This window comes from Tachyglossus aculeatus, chromosome 1, assembly GCF_015852505.1.
Source record: "Tachyglossus aculeatus isolate mTacAcu1 chromosome 1, mTacAcu1.pri, whole genome shotgun sequence".
Classification (NCBI taxonomy): domain Eukaryota; kingdom Metazoa; phylum Chordata; class Mammalia; order Monotremata; family Tachyglossidae; genus Tachyglossus; species Tachyglossus aculeatus.
In genome coordinates, this window is record NC_052066.1 from 102903891 (window position 1) to 102917736 (window position 13846).

The 13846-nt window shown below is 44.1% G+C and overlaps 1 protein-coding gene across 1 annotated transcript in view; it reads right to left on the reverse strand.

The window, feature by feature from the left end:
* The window catches only part of LOC119925634 (ceruloplasmin-like), a 66792-nt gene that overhangs the window by 15126 nt on the left and 37820 nt on the right, over nt 1-13846 (reverse strand). Inside the window, exons 15-17 of the mRNA XM_038743982.1 lie at nt 8685-8791; nt 5890-6097; nt 2761-2900 (exon numbers count right to left, since the gene is read on the reverse strand). Coding sequence (XP_038599910.1) covers nt 2761-2900; nt 5890-6097; nt 8685-8791 — 455 coding nt within the window. The remainder of the gene's footprint in view (nt 1-2760; nt 2901-5889; nt 6098-8684; nt 8792-13846) is intronic.

Below are 13846 nucleotides of genomic sequence, written 5' to 3' on the forward strand. Positions count from 1 at the left end.
TGTGGGCAGGGAACATGTCTGTTTATTGTTGTAGTGTACCGTCCTAAGTCCTTAGTAAAGTGCTCTGCACACAGTAAGTGCTCAATAAAAATGACTGACTGACCGTTTCCACGGTTTCTTTAACGTCTTCCTCAGCATCAAGTGGCAGGGAGGATTACCAATAACAAGTCCTGGAGTGCTATTGTTTCACCCACAACTAAGGCAATGCTTACAGCAACACAGCTCTGCTGGGCGAACTGTGTGAGGAAAATAGACCACAGCAGGAGGGAACTGAAAAAGGGAGGGATATTGGTTGCGGAGATTGAAGAAGGGATAATGAAGAAGGGACAACTGGAGGAGGAGGAGGGTAACAAGGCAGGTAACTCTGGGGCAGAATCGCCCTCCTGCCCTGTCCTGCTCAGTCCTATCCATTCTTTGGGAGATGCCTCCTGACCAGATGGAGGGGTGGCCACCTTTGGCTTACCCAAGCTGAGCCCTGGGCCTTCATCATCTGTTTTCGGTTTCTGGAGGATTTTTTAGGAGGAAGATCTGGTTAGCTTTCTTCAAACGGCAGACCAAAAGGAAAAGGACTTGAATCTTTTCAGAAGAAAGCTTGTTCTATGGATGTGTTTATTAGTGACTGCTGCGGGTCAGACTTAGCTAGACTTCCTTGTTATTCATGTGGTTTGCGGAGGGAAGTTATAGATTCTCTTTTCCCAAGGTCTTTGAAAAACAAGGAAACAGCTGGCCTCATGGAAGGAGCACAGCCCTGAGAGGCAGGAAACCTGGATTCTAATTGCAGCTCCATCACTTGCCTGCTAGATGACTATAGGCAAGTCACTTAACTTCTCTGTGCTTCAGTTTCCTACCTATAAATTGGGGATTCAGTTCCTGTTCTCCGTCCCCCTGAGGCTGTGAGCCCCGTGTGGAACAGGAACTGTGTTTGACTTGATTATCGTGCATCTATCCCAGTGCTTAGTACAGTACTTGGTACAGTGTAAGCTTCTAACAAATACCACTATTATTTAAACTTTGTTTCACCTGACTTTATATGGCATTTGTTCAACGCTTACTCTGTGCCAGGCACTGTATTAAGCCCCAGGGTAGATAGTAATAATAATAATAATGATGATGGCATTTGTTAGGCGCTTACTATGTGCAAAGCACTGTTCTAAGCACTGGGGAGGTTACCAGGTGATCAGGTTATCCCACAGGGGGCTCACAGTCTTCATCCCCATTTTACAGATGAGGTAACTGAGGCACAGAGAAGTGAAGTGACTTGCCCAAAGTCACACAGCTGACAATTGGCAGAGCCAGGATTCAAACCCATGAGCTCCAAAGCCCGTGCTCTTTCCACTGAGCCACGCTGCTTCTCTAAGTTAATCAGATTGGACACAGTCCCTCTCCCTCATAGGGCTCACAATATTGATCCCTATTTTACAGATGAGGTGACTGAGGCACAGAGAAATTAAATGACTTGTCCAAGGTCACAGAGTGGACACGTGGCAGAGGGAGAATTAGAACCCAGCTCCTTCTGACACCCAGTTCCATTCCTTATCCACCAGGACACCCTACTTCTCTTGGATGGTGTAAACAGTCCAGACTGGAAGCTGAGTGGAGGCTGTGGAGGACAAGTTCAGGCCACGGGGCTGGGTATATGGATGTCCAAGACTGAACTCCTTGTCTTCCCTCCCAAACCCTGCCCTCTCCCTGACTTTCCCATCACTGTTGACGGCACTACCATCCTTCCCGTCTCACAAGCCCGCAACCTTGGTGTCATCCTCGACTCCGCTCTCTCGTTCACCCCTCACATCCAAGCCGTCACCAAAACCTGCCGGTCTCAGCTCCACAACATTGCCAAGATCCACCCTTTCCTCTCCATCCAAACCGCTTCCCTGCTCATTCAAGCTCTCATCCTATCCCGTCTGGACAACTGTATCAGCCTCCTCTCCGATCTCACATCCTCTTGTCTCTCCCCACTTCAATCCATACTTCACGCCGCTGCACGGATTGTATTTGTCCAGAAATGCTCTGGGCATGTTACTCCCCTCCTCAAAAATCTCCAGTGGCTACCAATCAACCTACGCATCAGGCAGAAACTCCTCACCCTGGGCTTCAAGTCTCTCCATCACCTCGCCCCCTCCTACCTCACCTCCCTTCTCTCCTTCTACAGCCCAGTCCGCTCCTCTGCTGCTAATCTCCTCACCGGGCCTCGTTCTCGCCTGTCCCACTGTCAACCCCTGGCCCATGTCATCCCCCTGGCCTGGAATGCCCTCCCTCTGCCCATCCGCCAAGGTAGCTCTCTTCCTCCCTTCAAGGCCCTACTGAGAGTTCACCTCCTCCAGGAGGCCTTCCCAGACTGAGCCCCCTCCTTCCTCCTCCCCTCCATTCCCCCCGCCTTACCTCCTTCCCTTTCCCACAGCACCTGTATATATGTATATATGTTTTTACGTATTTATTACTCTATTTATTTTACTTGTACATATCTATTCTATTTATTTTATTTTGTTAATATGTTTTGTTTTGTTCTCTGTCTCCCCCTTCTAGACTGTGAGCCCAGTGTTGGGTAGGGATCATCTCTATATGTTGCCAACTTGTATTTTCCAAGTGCTTAGTACAGTGTTCTGCACACAGTAAGCGCTCAATAAATACGATTCATTGATTGATTGATTTTGACTCAGTAAATCTTATGTTCTTAGATGAGCACCCATATTAACTATAACTTCCCCCACTGAATCCTCCCAGTCCAAGGAGAATTAATTTGGTCAGTGGCTGGTTTACCTCGTACTGGAAGCTGTGGCCATGGAAATGCGCCGTGTGCAGGTCCAGTTCGCTGCCCAAACCTATCAGGTACCAGTTCACTTCATCTCCAACATGGAAAACCAGGCCTTGGTTGTTTCCAAACATCCTTCCATTGATGGCTAGAAAAGGAACAGTCAGTTAGGTTTTAACGATGTGCATCTAGCTTTATTTCTATTTATTGTGATGACTTGACACCTGTCCACATGTTTTGTTTTGTTGTCTGTCTCCCCCTTCTAGACTGTGAGCCCATTGTTGGATAGGGACCATCTCTATATGTTGCCAACTTGTACTTCCCAAGCGCATAGTACAGTGCTCTGCACACAGTAAGTGCTCAATAAATATGATTGAATGAATGAATGAACGAGATAAAAAGAAGGTAATGAAGGGAAGGAATATTGTTTACTAACTCTCTCTATAAATCACTCTCCCCAATGTTTAGTACAGTACTTTGTACATAGTAAGCATTCAATAAATACGATTGAATGAATGAATGAATGAGATAAAAAGAAGGTAATGAAGGGAAGGAATATTGTCTATTAACTCACTCTATAAATCACTCTCCCCAATGCTTAGTACAGTACTTCGCACATAGTAACCGTTCAATAAATACGATTGAATGAATGAATGAGATAAAAAGAAGGTAATGAAGGGAAGGAATATTATCTACTAACTCGCTCTATAAATCACTCTCCTCAATGCTTAGTACAGTACTTTGCACATAGTAAGTGTTCAATAAATACGATTGAATGAATGAATGAATGAGATAAAAAGAAGGTAATGAAGGGAAGGAATACTGTTTACTAACTCTCTCTATAAATCACTCTCCCCAATGCTTAGTACAGTACTTTGCACATAGTAAGCGTTCAATAAATACGATTGAATGAATGAATGAGATAAGAAGGTAATGAAGGGAAGGAATATTGTCTACTAACTCGCTCTATAAATCACTCTCCCCAATGCTTAGTACAGTACTTTGCACATAGTAAGCGTTCAATAAATACGATTGAATGAGTGAATGAATGAATGAACGAGATAAAAAGAAGGTAATGAAGGGAAGGAATATTGTCTACTAACTCTCTCTATAAATCACTCTTCCCAATGCTTAGTACAGTACTTTGCACATAGTAAGCGTTCAATAAATACGATTGAATGAATGAATGAATGAAAGAATGAATGAGATAAAAAGGTAATGAAGGGAAGGAATATTGTCTACTAACTCTCTCTATAAATCACTCTCCCCAATGCTTAGTACAGTACTTTGCACATAGTAAGCGTTCAATAAATGCCACTGATTGATTGATTGACTGATTGACCAGTATCCTTTCTTGATCTTAGTGAACTACCCAGCGCTTAGAACAGTGCTTTGCACGTAGTAAGCGCTTAACAAATACTATTATTATTATTATTATTATTATTATTATTACTCAAGTTTGCCCCAGGAACTAGTTGGGCACTTTGTGGGGAGAGGGGCTTGCATTGACCATATCGTACCAGTAGAGGGAGACCTAGTGCAACGTTACTGTAGTGCTTTAAATAATTTCCTGTGGCAGTTTTTCCGACCTTATTTATATATATATATATATGTAAATATCACATATAAATATACACCACACGATATAGGCAATATATCATACATAAATTATATTTCATTATTATATTATATCTAAAATACACGAAAAATATAAAAAATAAATGATATATACACACGTATATACATATTTTATATACTTATATGATATATACACATATCAATATATACCAGTACATTCCCATTTTATATGCTTATATGATACATATGTATATAAAATAATGATGGCATTTATTAAGTGCTTACTATGTGCAAAGCCCCATTCTAAGCGCTGGGGAGGTTACAAGGTGATCAGGTTGTCCCACGGGGGGCTCACAGTCAATCCCCATTTTACAGATGAGGTAACTGAGGCACAGAGAAGTGAAGTGACTTGCCCAAGGTCACACAGCAGACGTGGTGGAGCAGGGATTTGAACCCATGACCTCTGACTCCAAAGCCTGGGCTCTTTTCCACTGAGCCACGCTGCTTCTCTAATATACACACATACATATACATCATATATATATATATTTGCAAGGATTCCATGAGGGTAGACAGAGCAGAGTTCTCTTCAAAAGAATCCCAGGTTATGTGCACTGCTTCATTCAATGTTGATGAAACTACCTGTTCTTAATGTTATGTTTTTAGGTATCAGTTTGGTTAAATTGGTGCCATGAAATTAAGTTGCCATTTTGTATTCCACTGGGCATGTACAAGTAGGTTCCCAAGCTCTGATTTGTAACTTTGATCATTCCATGAAATTAAAGATTGATATCTTTATCAATCTGAAGAAAGATCCTGTAGACTGTAAGCTCGTGGGCAAGGAATGTGTCTACCAACTCTTTACCTTGTACTCACCCAAACATATAATACAGTGCTCCAAACACAGTAAGTACTCAGTAAATACCACTGATTGATTAATTGATGATTGACTCCATCTGAGCTGTTGGAAAATTTTGCCTGAGCAGCCTGAAATAGATTTCCTTATCCTTTACCTGACTCTGGGGAGTACTGGGCTCAGAGCTAGATTTGGATTTTAACAAGGTTTGCATTTAAAACGCTAAGCACCATGGCCTAGTGGAAAGAGCATGGGCCTGGGGAGTCAGAGCACCTGCACTCTAATCCTGGTTCTGCCACTTGTCTGCTGTGTAACCTTGGGCAAATACTTTACTTTTCTGTGCCTCTGGGTCCCTCATCTGTAAAATGGGGATTCAATACCTATTCTCCCTCCTACTTAGACTGCGAGTCTCACTTGGAACTGGGTCTGCGTCCAACCCGATTATCTAGTACTTACCCCAAAGCTTAGCACAGTGCTTGATCCACCGTAAGTGCTTAACAAATCCTATAATTTTTAGTAAATACTTCTAAATCACATCTCCTAACAAATTCTCAAAACCACCTTAAAATGAGAAATGTTAGTGAAACAGGACAGCTGCAATTCATCATTAATATTTACTGGTTCCCCCCCCAGGTTAACTTTGAAAAGCAAAAGAGCCACAGAAGGGTCTGCTTTGTAAAATCAGATTCTGGCTGACATTTACCGTGCATTTTATTGCTTAGGATAAAAGTTGGATCTTCTTTATTTACTTTCTCTGGGTGATTTGAATAGGTCTTGATATTTTCATCAAAGTACCAGGACGCATTCTCATCAAAAATCAAAAAGAGAAGGACCAAATGAACTTTGTTCCTAAATTCAGACGTGTAGTTGCGGCAGACAATCAGAGAGCCTATTAATCCGCTGGCGAGATCCTGCAAACATAAATTCAGAGTTAATGGTGGGTTTGGTCTGTAGCAGTCTGGGGTACAAAATCTTCCCAAAAAAGTGACCCAGCAGAGGTCTGGCCAAGAGATAGGCCCAAATAGCAATACACAGAGAGAAGATAATAGTTGCAAGCTCTACTCAGGAAATGTTCTCCCACTGGATGAGCTCATTGAAGAGGGTTGCAGCTGCCCACATAAATGTCAAAGGGGAAATCCAATTAATTAATTAATTCATTCAATGCCTGGTTTCATCTGAGGGTAGTGTCCAGTGCCCCTTCTGCAGAATCAGCTCTAACCGGGAAACATTTCACTGGAAACAAACGCCCTTTGGCCTGCTTTGCACAGCTATAAGGCAAGTCAAATGGGAATCAATCAATCAATCAATCAATCGTATTTATTGAGTGCTTACAATGTGCAGAGCACTGTACTAAGCGCTTGGGAAGTACAAATTGGCATCACATAGAGACAGTCCCTACCCAACAGTGGGCTCACAGTCTAAAAGGGGGAGACAGAGAACAGAACCAAACATACCAACAAAATAAAATAAGTAGGATAGAAATGTACAAGTAAAATAAATAAATAAATAAATAAAAAGAGTAATAAATATGTACAACCATATATACATATATACAGGTGCTGTGGGGAAGGGAAGGAGGTAAGATGGGGGGATGGAGAGGGGGACGAGGGGGAGAGGAAAGAAGGGGCTCAGTCTGGGAAGGCCTCCTGGAGGAGGTGAGCTCTCAGCAGGGCCTTGAAGGGAGGAAGAGAGCGAGCTTGGCGGATGGGCAGAGGGAGGGCATTCCAGGCCCGGGGGATGACGTGGGCCGGGGGTCGATGGCGGGACAGGCGAGAACGAGGCACGGTGAGGAGATTAGTGGTGGAGGAGCGGAGGGTGCGGGCTGGGCTGGAGAAGGAGAGAAGGGAGGTGAGGTAGGAGGGGGCGAGGTGATGGACAGCCTTGAAGCCCAGGGTGAGGAGTTTCTGCCTGATGCGCAGATTGATTGGTAGCCACTGGAGGTTTTTGAGGAGGGGAGTAATATGTCCAGAGCGTTTCTGGACAAATATAATCTGGGCAGCAGCATGAAGTATGGATTGAAGTGGAGAGAGACACGAGGATGGGAGACCAGAGAGAAGGCTAGTGCAGTAGTCCAGACGGGATAGGATGAGAGCTTGAATGAGCAGGGTAGCGGTTTAGATGGAGAGGAAAGGGCGGATCTTGGCAATGTTGCGGAGCTGAGACCGGCAGGTTTTGGTGACCGCTTGGATGTGAGGGGTGAATGAGAATGGGAAGCAGCCTGGTGTAGTGGATAAAATCATGGCCCGGGAAATCATAGAAGCTGGGTTCTAATCTCAGTTCCTCCACTTGCTGTGAGACTTTGGGCAAGTCATTTAACTAATCTGTGCCTCAGTTTCTTCAACTGCAAAATAGGGATTCAATACTAGTTCACCCTCATACCTGACTGTGAGCTCCCGAGTGGGACAGGGACTATCTGATCTGATTAACTTGTATATCCCCTAGCACTTAAAACAGGGCTTGACACATGGCAAGTGCTTAACAAATAACTTTAATGTCTAGTTTCCCCGCTAGACTGTGATCTCACTGTGGGCAGGGAATGTGTCTGTTTATGGTTATAGTGTACTCGCCCAAGCACTTAGTACAATGCTCTGCACAGAGTAAGTGCTTAATAAATACGACTGATGGACTGACTGATTCCCATTTTACAGATGGGGAAATTGGGGCCCAGAGAAGTAAAGTGACTTGTCCAAGGTCACACAGTAGACAAGTGGAGGAGCCTGAATTAGAACCCAGGTGCTTTCGATTCCCAGGTCCATGCTCTATCCACTAGGCCACGCTGCTTCTTGCTTCTTTCTTACCCTGGGTAACCTAAAATCTAGGTAGAGGCCTGTGACAGGAGATTGTTGATGGAGAGTCAGATACCTATAGGCCCTGGGCGCTGGCTGCTGAGCCTCCACTCCACTTATACTCCGGTTGCAATAAAATCACCCCTTCAAAAGCACCATATTCCTGCCTTGCCCCCTTACTTGTACTTCCCAAGCACTTAGTACAGTGCTCTTTGCACAGTAAGCGCTCAATAAATATGATTGATTGATTGATTCACCGGGCAGAGTAAACCCCATCTGGGCAGACTCTCTGGCCCAGAGGAGGTTGGCTCTTGGGAGTAGAGGAAGGAGTCAAAAGAGGAGGATTTGGAGTGGAGGGAGAGGGTGGAGGGGAATTTGGGAGTAGCTAGGCAGTTGGAAAAATGATCTTGTTGCCCAACAATTTTCAAGTACTGCATCATCTCCTGGGCTTTTAAGAGGTTCAGAGGGTTTTGTTTGAGGGCCAAGCTTTTGCTCAGCTAGAACACACTTCCCTTAGAGAGCCCATGGAACTGTGCTGAGCAACCCTGTGACTACCCCTTTGAATGCCCAAATTTTGAGGTTCAATGCTGTGCCCGTGTTTTCAGGAGGAAGCTCACATGCAGCTGGACTCAGTCACAGACCGATCGCGCCTTCCTCTAATTGTTTATCTATTTCCGGAAGTGTCAGGAAAATGGGAGAAGGAAGGATTTACCTTAACCGGATTCACTGTTGAAGAATAAACCCAAGGAATACAGTCAGTATCTCCTGGCCCAGGACCGGATCTCTCTGGGATCTTCCAGATATAGGTCTGGATTTCACCTGAATTAAACAAACACAGAGTTTAGAAAGGCTTAGAGGATCTGGGGAAACAGCGTAATGAACCTGATAGTCAAGGGATCTGAGTAATCCTGGCTCTACCACCTATCTTCTGTATGACCTTAGACAAGACATTTAATTTCTCAGTTGCCTCTTCTGTAAAATGGGGATTAAGACTGTGATCCACATATGGGACATGATTGGACAGATGTCCAACCTGATTATCTTGTATCAATCCCACTGTTTACTACAGTGCAAATACTATTAAATTAATAAAAATAAAAAAAAATTAATGGCATAATTCCCACCATTTCTCCAACACTGCATTCCCTTCAGTGCTGGAATGGAATTGGCCAGAGTGATACTCTCAAGGGCTTGGTTTACTTATGGAAGATGTGGGCAAGGAACATGTTCATTCAGTCATATTTATTGAGCGCTTAATATGTGCAGAGCACTGTACTAGGTGCTGGGGAATGTATAATTCAGCAAACAGTCACATTCCCTAGCCCAAAATGGGCCTACATTCTGGAGTTGGGGAGACAGATATCAATGCAAATAATTAAAATGACAGATATGCACATAAGTGCTGTGGGGCTGGGACAGGGAGAAGAGCAAAGGGAGCAAGTCAGGGGAAGGGAGAGGGAGATGAGGAAAAGTAGGGCTTAGTCTGGGAAGGCCTCTATCTACCAACTCCATTATACTGTACCCTCCCCAAAGTTTCGTTCAGTGCTCTGCGCACAGTAAATGCCCAATAAATGCCATTGATTATGATGATGATGAGAAGACTTCTAGACTTTAGGCTCATTGCGGGCAGGGAATGTGTCTGTTTATTGTTGTATTGTACTCTCCCAAGCACTTAGTACAGTGTTCTGCACACAGTTAAGTGCTCAATAAATACAACTAAATGAATGAATGATGATGATGATAATACCATTTATTGACAGCCTACTAAGTGCACTATGCTGTACTAAGTGCATAGGAAATACCAAACAGAAAAATGTCGCATCCCCTGCCCAGCAAGAGGATACACTCTAATGGCTGGGACAGATGTAAAAATATTTAGAAATAGACTCATCGTAAGCAATTAAATGTGGAATTGAAGAACATATGTACAATCAATTGATCAATGGTATTTATGGAACCCTTACTGTATGCAAAGCAATGTATGAAGCATTTAGAAGAGTACAATATAACAGAGTAGGTAGACATGTTCCCTACTCACAGGGAACTTGTGGGAAACAGCTTGGCCTAGTGGATAGAGCAGGGGTCTGGGAGTTGGAAGGACCTGGGTTCTAATCCCAGCTCTGCCACTTGTCTGCTGTGTGACCTGGGACTAGTCTCTTCCCTTCTCTTTGCTTCAATTCCCTCCTCTGTGATAGGGGGATTAAGACTTTGAACCCCTTAAGGGACAGGGATGGGGACTGTGTTCAACCTAATCAGCTTGTAATAATAATAATTTTGGTATTTGTTAAGTGCTTACTATGTGCAAAGCACTGTTCTAAGCGCTGGGGAGGATACAAGGTGATCAGGTTGTCCCATGTGGGGCTCACAATCTTAATCCCCATTTTATAGATGAGGTAACTGAGACCCAGAGATGTGAAGTGACTTTCCCAAAGTGACACAGCTGACAATTGGTGGAGCCGGGATTTGAACCCCTGACCTCAGACTCCCAAGCCCATTCTCTTTCCACTGAGCCATGCTCAGCCCTTGTAATTACCTCAGCCCTTAGCACAGGGTCTGGCACACAGTAAGCACTTAACAAGTACCATAGAAACAAACTAAAAGAACTTATGTTCTACAGGGGGAGATAGATGTTAAAATAAATTATGGATGTGTCCATAAGTGCTGTGAGGCTAGGGTGAATAAAGGGGACAAATCCAGGTCCAAGGGCGATGCAGAGGGGAGAGGGAGTAGGGGAAATTAGAGCATAATTAAGGCAGGCTTCTTGGAGGAGATGTGACTTTACTAAGGTTTTGAAGGTGGGAAGAGTGATCATCTGTTGGATATGAAGGGTCAGAGATGAGATAGAGGTGATCGAGGTTCAGTGAGTAGGTTGGTATTAGTGGGGCAGGCTGGGTTTTAAGAAGTATAAGGGTGCTGGAGGTTGCTGGGAACCAGTCAGGGAAGGCTTATTGGAGAAGGTAGGATTCAAGGAAGGCATTAATGGTTGGGAGACTTGCAGTCTGTCAGATCTGGAGAGGGAGGGATTCCAGGCCCGGGGGATAGAGTGGGAGAGGGGATGGAGAACAAGGAACAGTTAGAAGGGTAGCTTGAGAAGAGTGACAAAAGCAAGCAGGAGAGGTGAAGGGAGTTGGTTAGCAGGATGGCCTGGTGGAAAGAGCATTCATTCATTCAATCATATTTATTAAGCGCTTACTGTTTGCAGAGCACTGTACTAAGCGCTTGGGAAGTACAAGTTGGCAGCATATAGAGACGGTCCCTACCCAACAGCGGGCTCACAGTCTAGAAGGATGGGCTCGGGAGTCAGAAGACCTGGGTTCTAATCCCAACTCTGCCGAATGTTGCTTGCTGTGTGACCTTAGATGAGTCACTTCACTTCCCTGTGCCTCAGTTACCTTATCTGTAAAATGGGGATTAAGACTGTCAGCCCCATGAGGGACAGGGACTGTGTCCAATCTGATTAGCTTGTATCTACCCCAGTGCTTTGAACAGTTCTTGACACATAGTAAGGTCCAATCTGATTAGCTTGTATCTACCCCAGTGCTTAGAATAGTTCTTGACACATAGTGAGCTCATACCAGGTACTATTTTTATTACTATTATTCTCTGTACCTCAATTTCCTCAATTATAAAACAGGGGTTCAATACCTTTTCTACCTTCAATTTAGACTATGAATCCCATGTGGGATAGGGACTGTATCCAACCTAATTAACATGTCTCAGTGCTTAGAACAGTATTGGGTACATAATAAGAGATTAACAAATACCCTAAAAATAGAGAGCATATAAGTAGCATGTGGCGAGTTGATTGAAAGCCCTGAAGCTGAGTGTGAGGAACTGAAATTTTCCCTGATGGTTGGGACATGAGAAGCCAGGTGTAGGGAGCTGTGTTCTGAGTGAAGCTATGAAAAGATGATCTGTGAACAGTGCCAAGGAGAGACTGGAGGTGGAGAGAGTCTGGAGGCAGGGAGGCCAGTGAGGAGGATGGTGCAAGAGTCTAGATGAAATATGACTAGATCTTGGACCAGAATGGTAGCCATTCAAGTGGAATGGAAGGGGTGGATTGGGACTACATTATAGAATAAGAACTGGCAGGGGGTGGCAGTAGATTTAATGTACAGTTGGGAAAACAGAGAGGAATCCAGGATAAAGCCAAATTTGTGGGCTTGTGGGACAGGGATGATGGAGGTATTATTGACAGACTTGGGGAAGTGCAGAGGAAGAGGAGAATGTTTAGGGGAAAGTAGAGCAGTTCTATTTAAGTCATATTGAGTCTGAGATTCTGATAAGGTAACCAGAAGGACACAAGAAAATATGTAGTCTATTTGCTATTAGTGAACCTACTCTCACATTAACACAGCTATGTTAGGTTGGACATGAGAGAAGAATGGGCAATAACAGAATAATGATAATAATAATAATAATAATAATAATAATAATGGAATTTGTTAAGCATTTACTACATGCCAGGCACTGTACTAAGGCACTGGGGTGGATACAAGCAAATTGGTTTGGAGAAAGTCACTGTTTCACATGGGGCTCACACTCTTAATCCCCATTTTCCAGATGAGGTAACTGAGGCCCAGCAAAGTGAAGTTTCTTGCCCAACGTCGCACAGTAGACAAGTGACGGAGCAGGTAACCAAACACCTACTGAATGGATAGCTGAAATCGGAAATCTGAAAACAGAGGACAGCGGAAACATTTTAAGAACATGGTAAAACAAAGCCTTAGACATGCCAGCTGAAAACTGGGAGTCAGTTGCTGAGGACAGAGTAGCATGGCACACTGCCATCCAGAAAGGAATACCTCTCTTTGAGCTAATGCTTTCTATGGAAAGAGAGACAAGGAGACAAAAGAGAAAAGAGTGCCAGATACTACAAACATTAAGTAAAACAACACAAGGGACAACTTTTTGTGTCCCTTTTCTGCTACACACTCTCTCTCTCTCTTTCTCACCCCCCAGCCCCGCCAAGGGAGATTCACCACTGGCGGTATCTTCAAATCAAAGGACTATTTCTTTATACACCAACAAAATACTTGGCAAAGTTATCAGGGTTTAGGGAGGGAAGGAGGGTGGGAGATGGGGAGGTGAAGGGCTTCAGGAGGAACTCAGTGAGGGTGGAACAGTACAGTTCTTGAGCTGAAAAGAGAGCTGAGTTAGAGCAAAATGGAGTGAATGTAATTCATCACTGAGAAAACTAACAGGAACTCTTTGGTCTCTGCGACCAAAATAGAGATATTGGCAGGGAGGCACAATGGCTTCAAGAGCTTTATATTTGCCCATCCTTTCCTCAAACAAGTTCTTCGCTGTCAATTTCTTCGTTACCCTCTCCCGTATACACATCCGTCCTCTTCTGCCTTAGACCTTGGCTCCCATCCCATCAACCAGACCCACAATCCACTAATCTTTTAGGTGCCTGCTCGAGGTCAGCCTCCTCAGAGGAACCTTCCCTGACCAATCAGATCCAGTGCCAAACTGGCAAATTATCTCAAATGAGGCCCTCCTTTTGGACCTAAGAGGCTGGGAGGAGCTGGGTGGATAAGAAGAGGAGAATGTCGTTTTTGGCCAAGGTAAATCTCCCTACTGCCAGGCTGAACTTCTCCTGACGATGCCAACATGGGAATGTTAGTGACTTAGGTACTGACGAATGCCAAATCCCACTGGGTTATTGCACCGATGCCAACAATGCACCTCCTCTTTCCACTAAATTTCCTCTACGTGCCACCTGAAACTGAATATCTCCCATCATCTCTCTTCTAAGACCCATACACTCATTCCACCCAGCTATTCAAGAGCCTAGATATTACTCAAAATGAAACTTACCTTCTACTGACAGCTCTTAATCGCTGTTCTGAATTGGCTCCTTTTGAGATA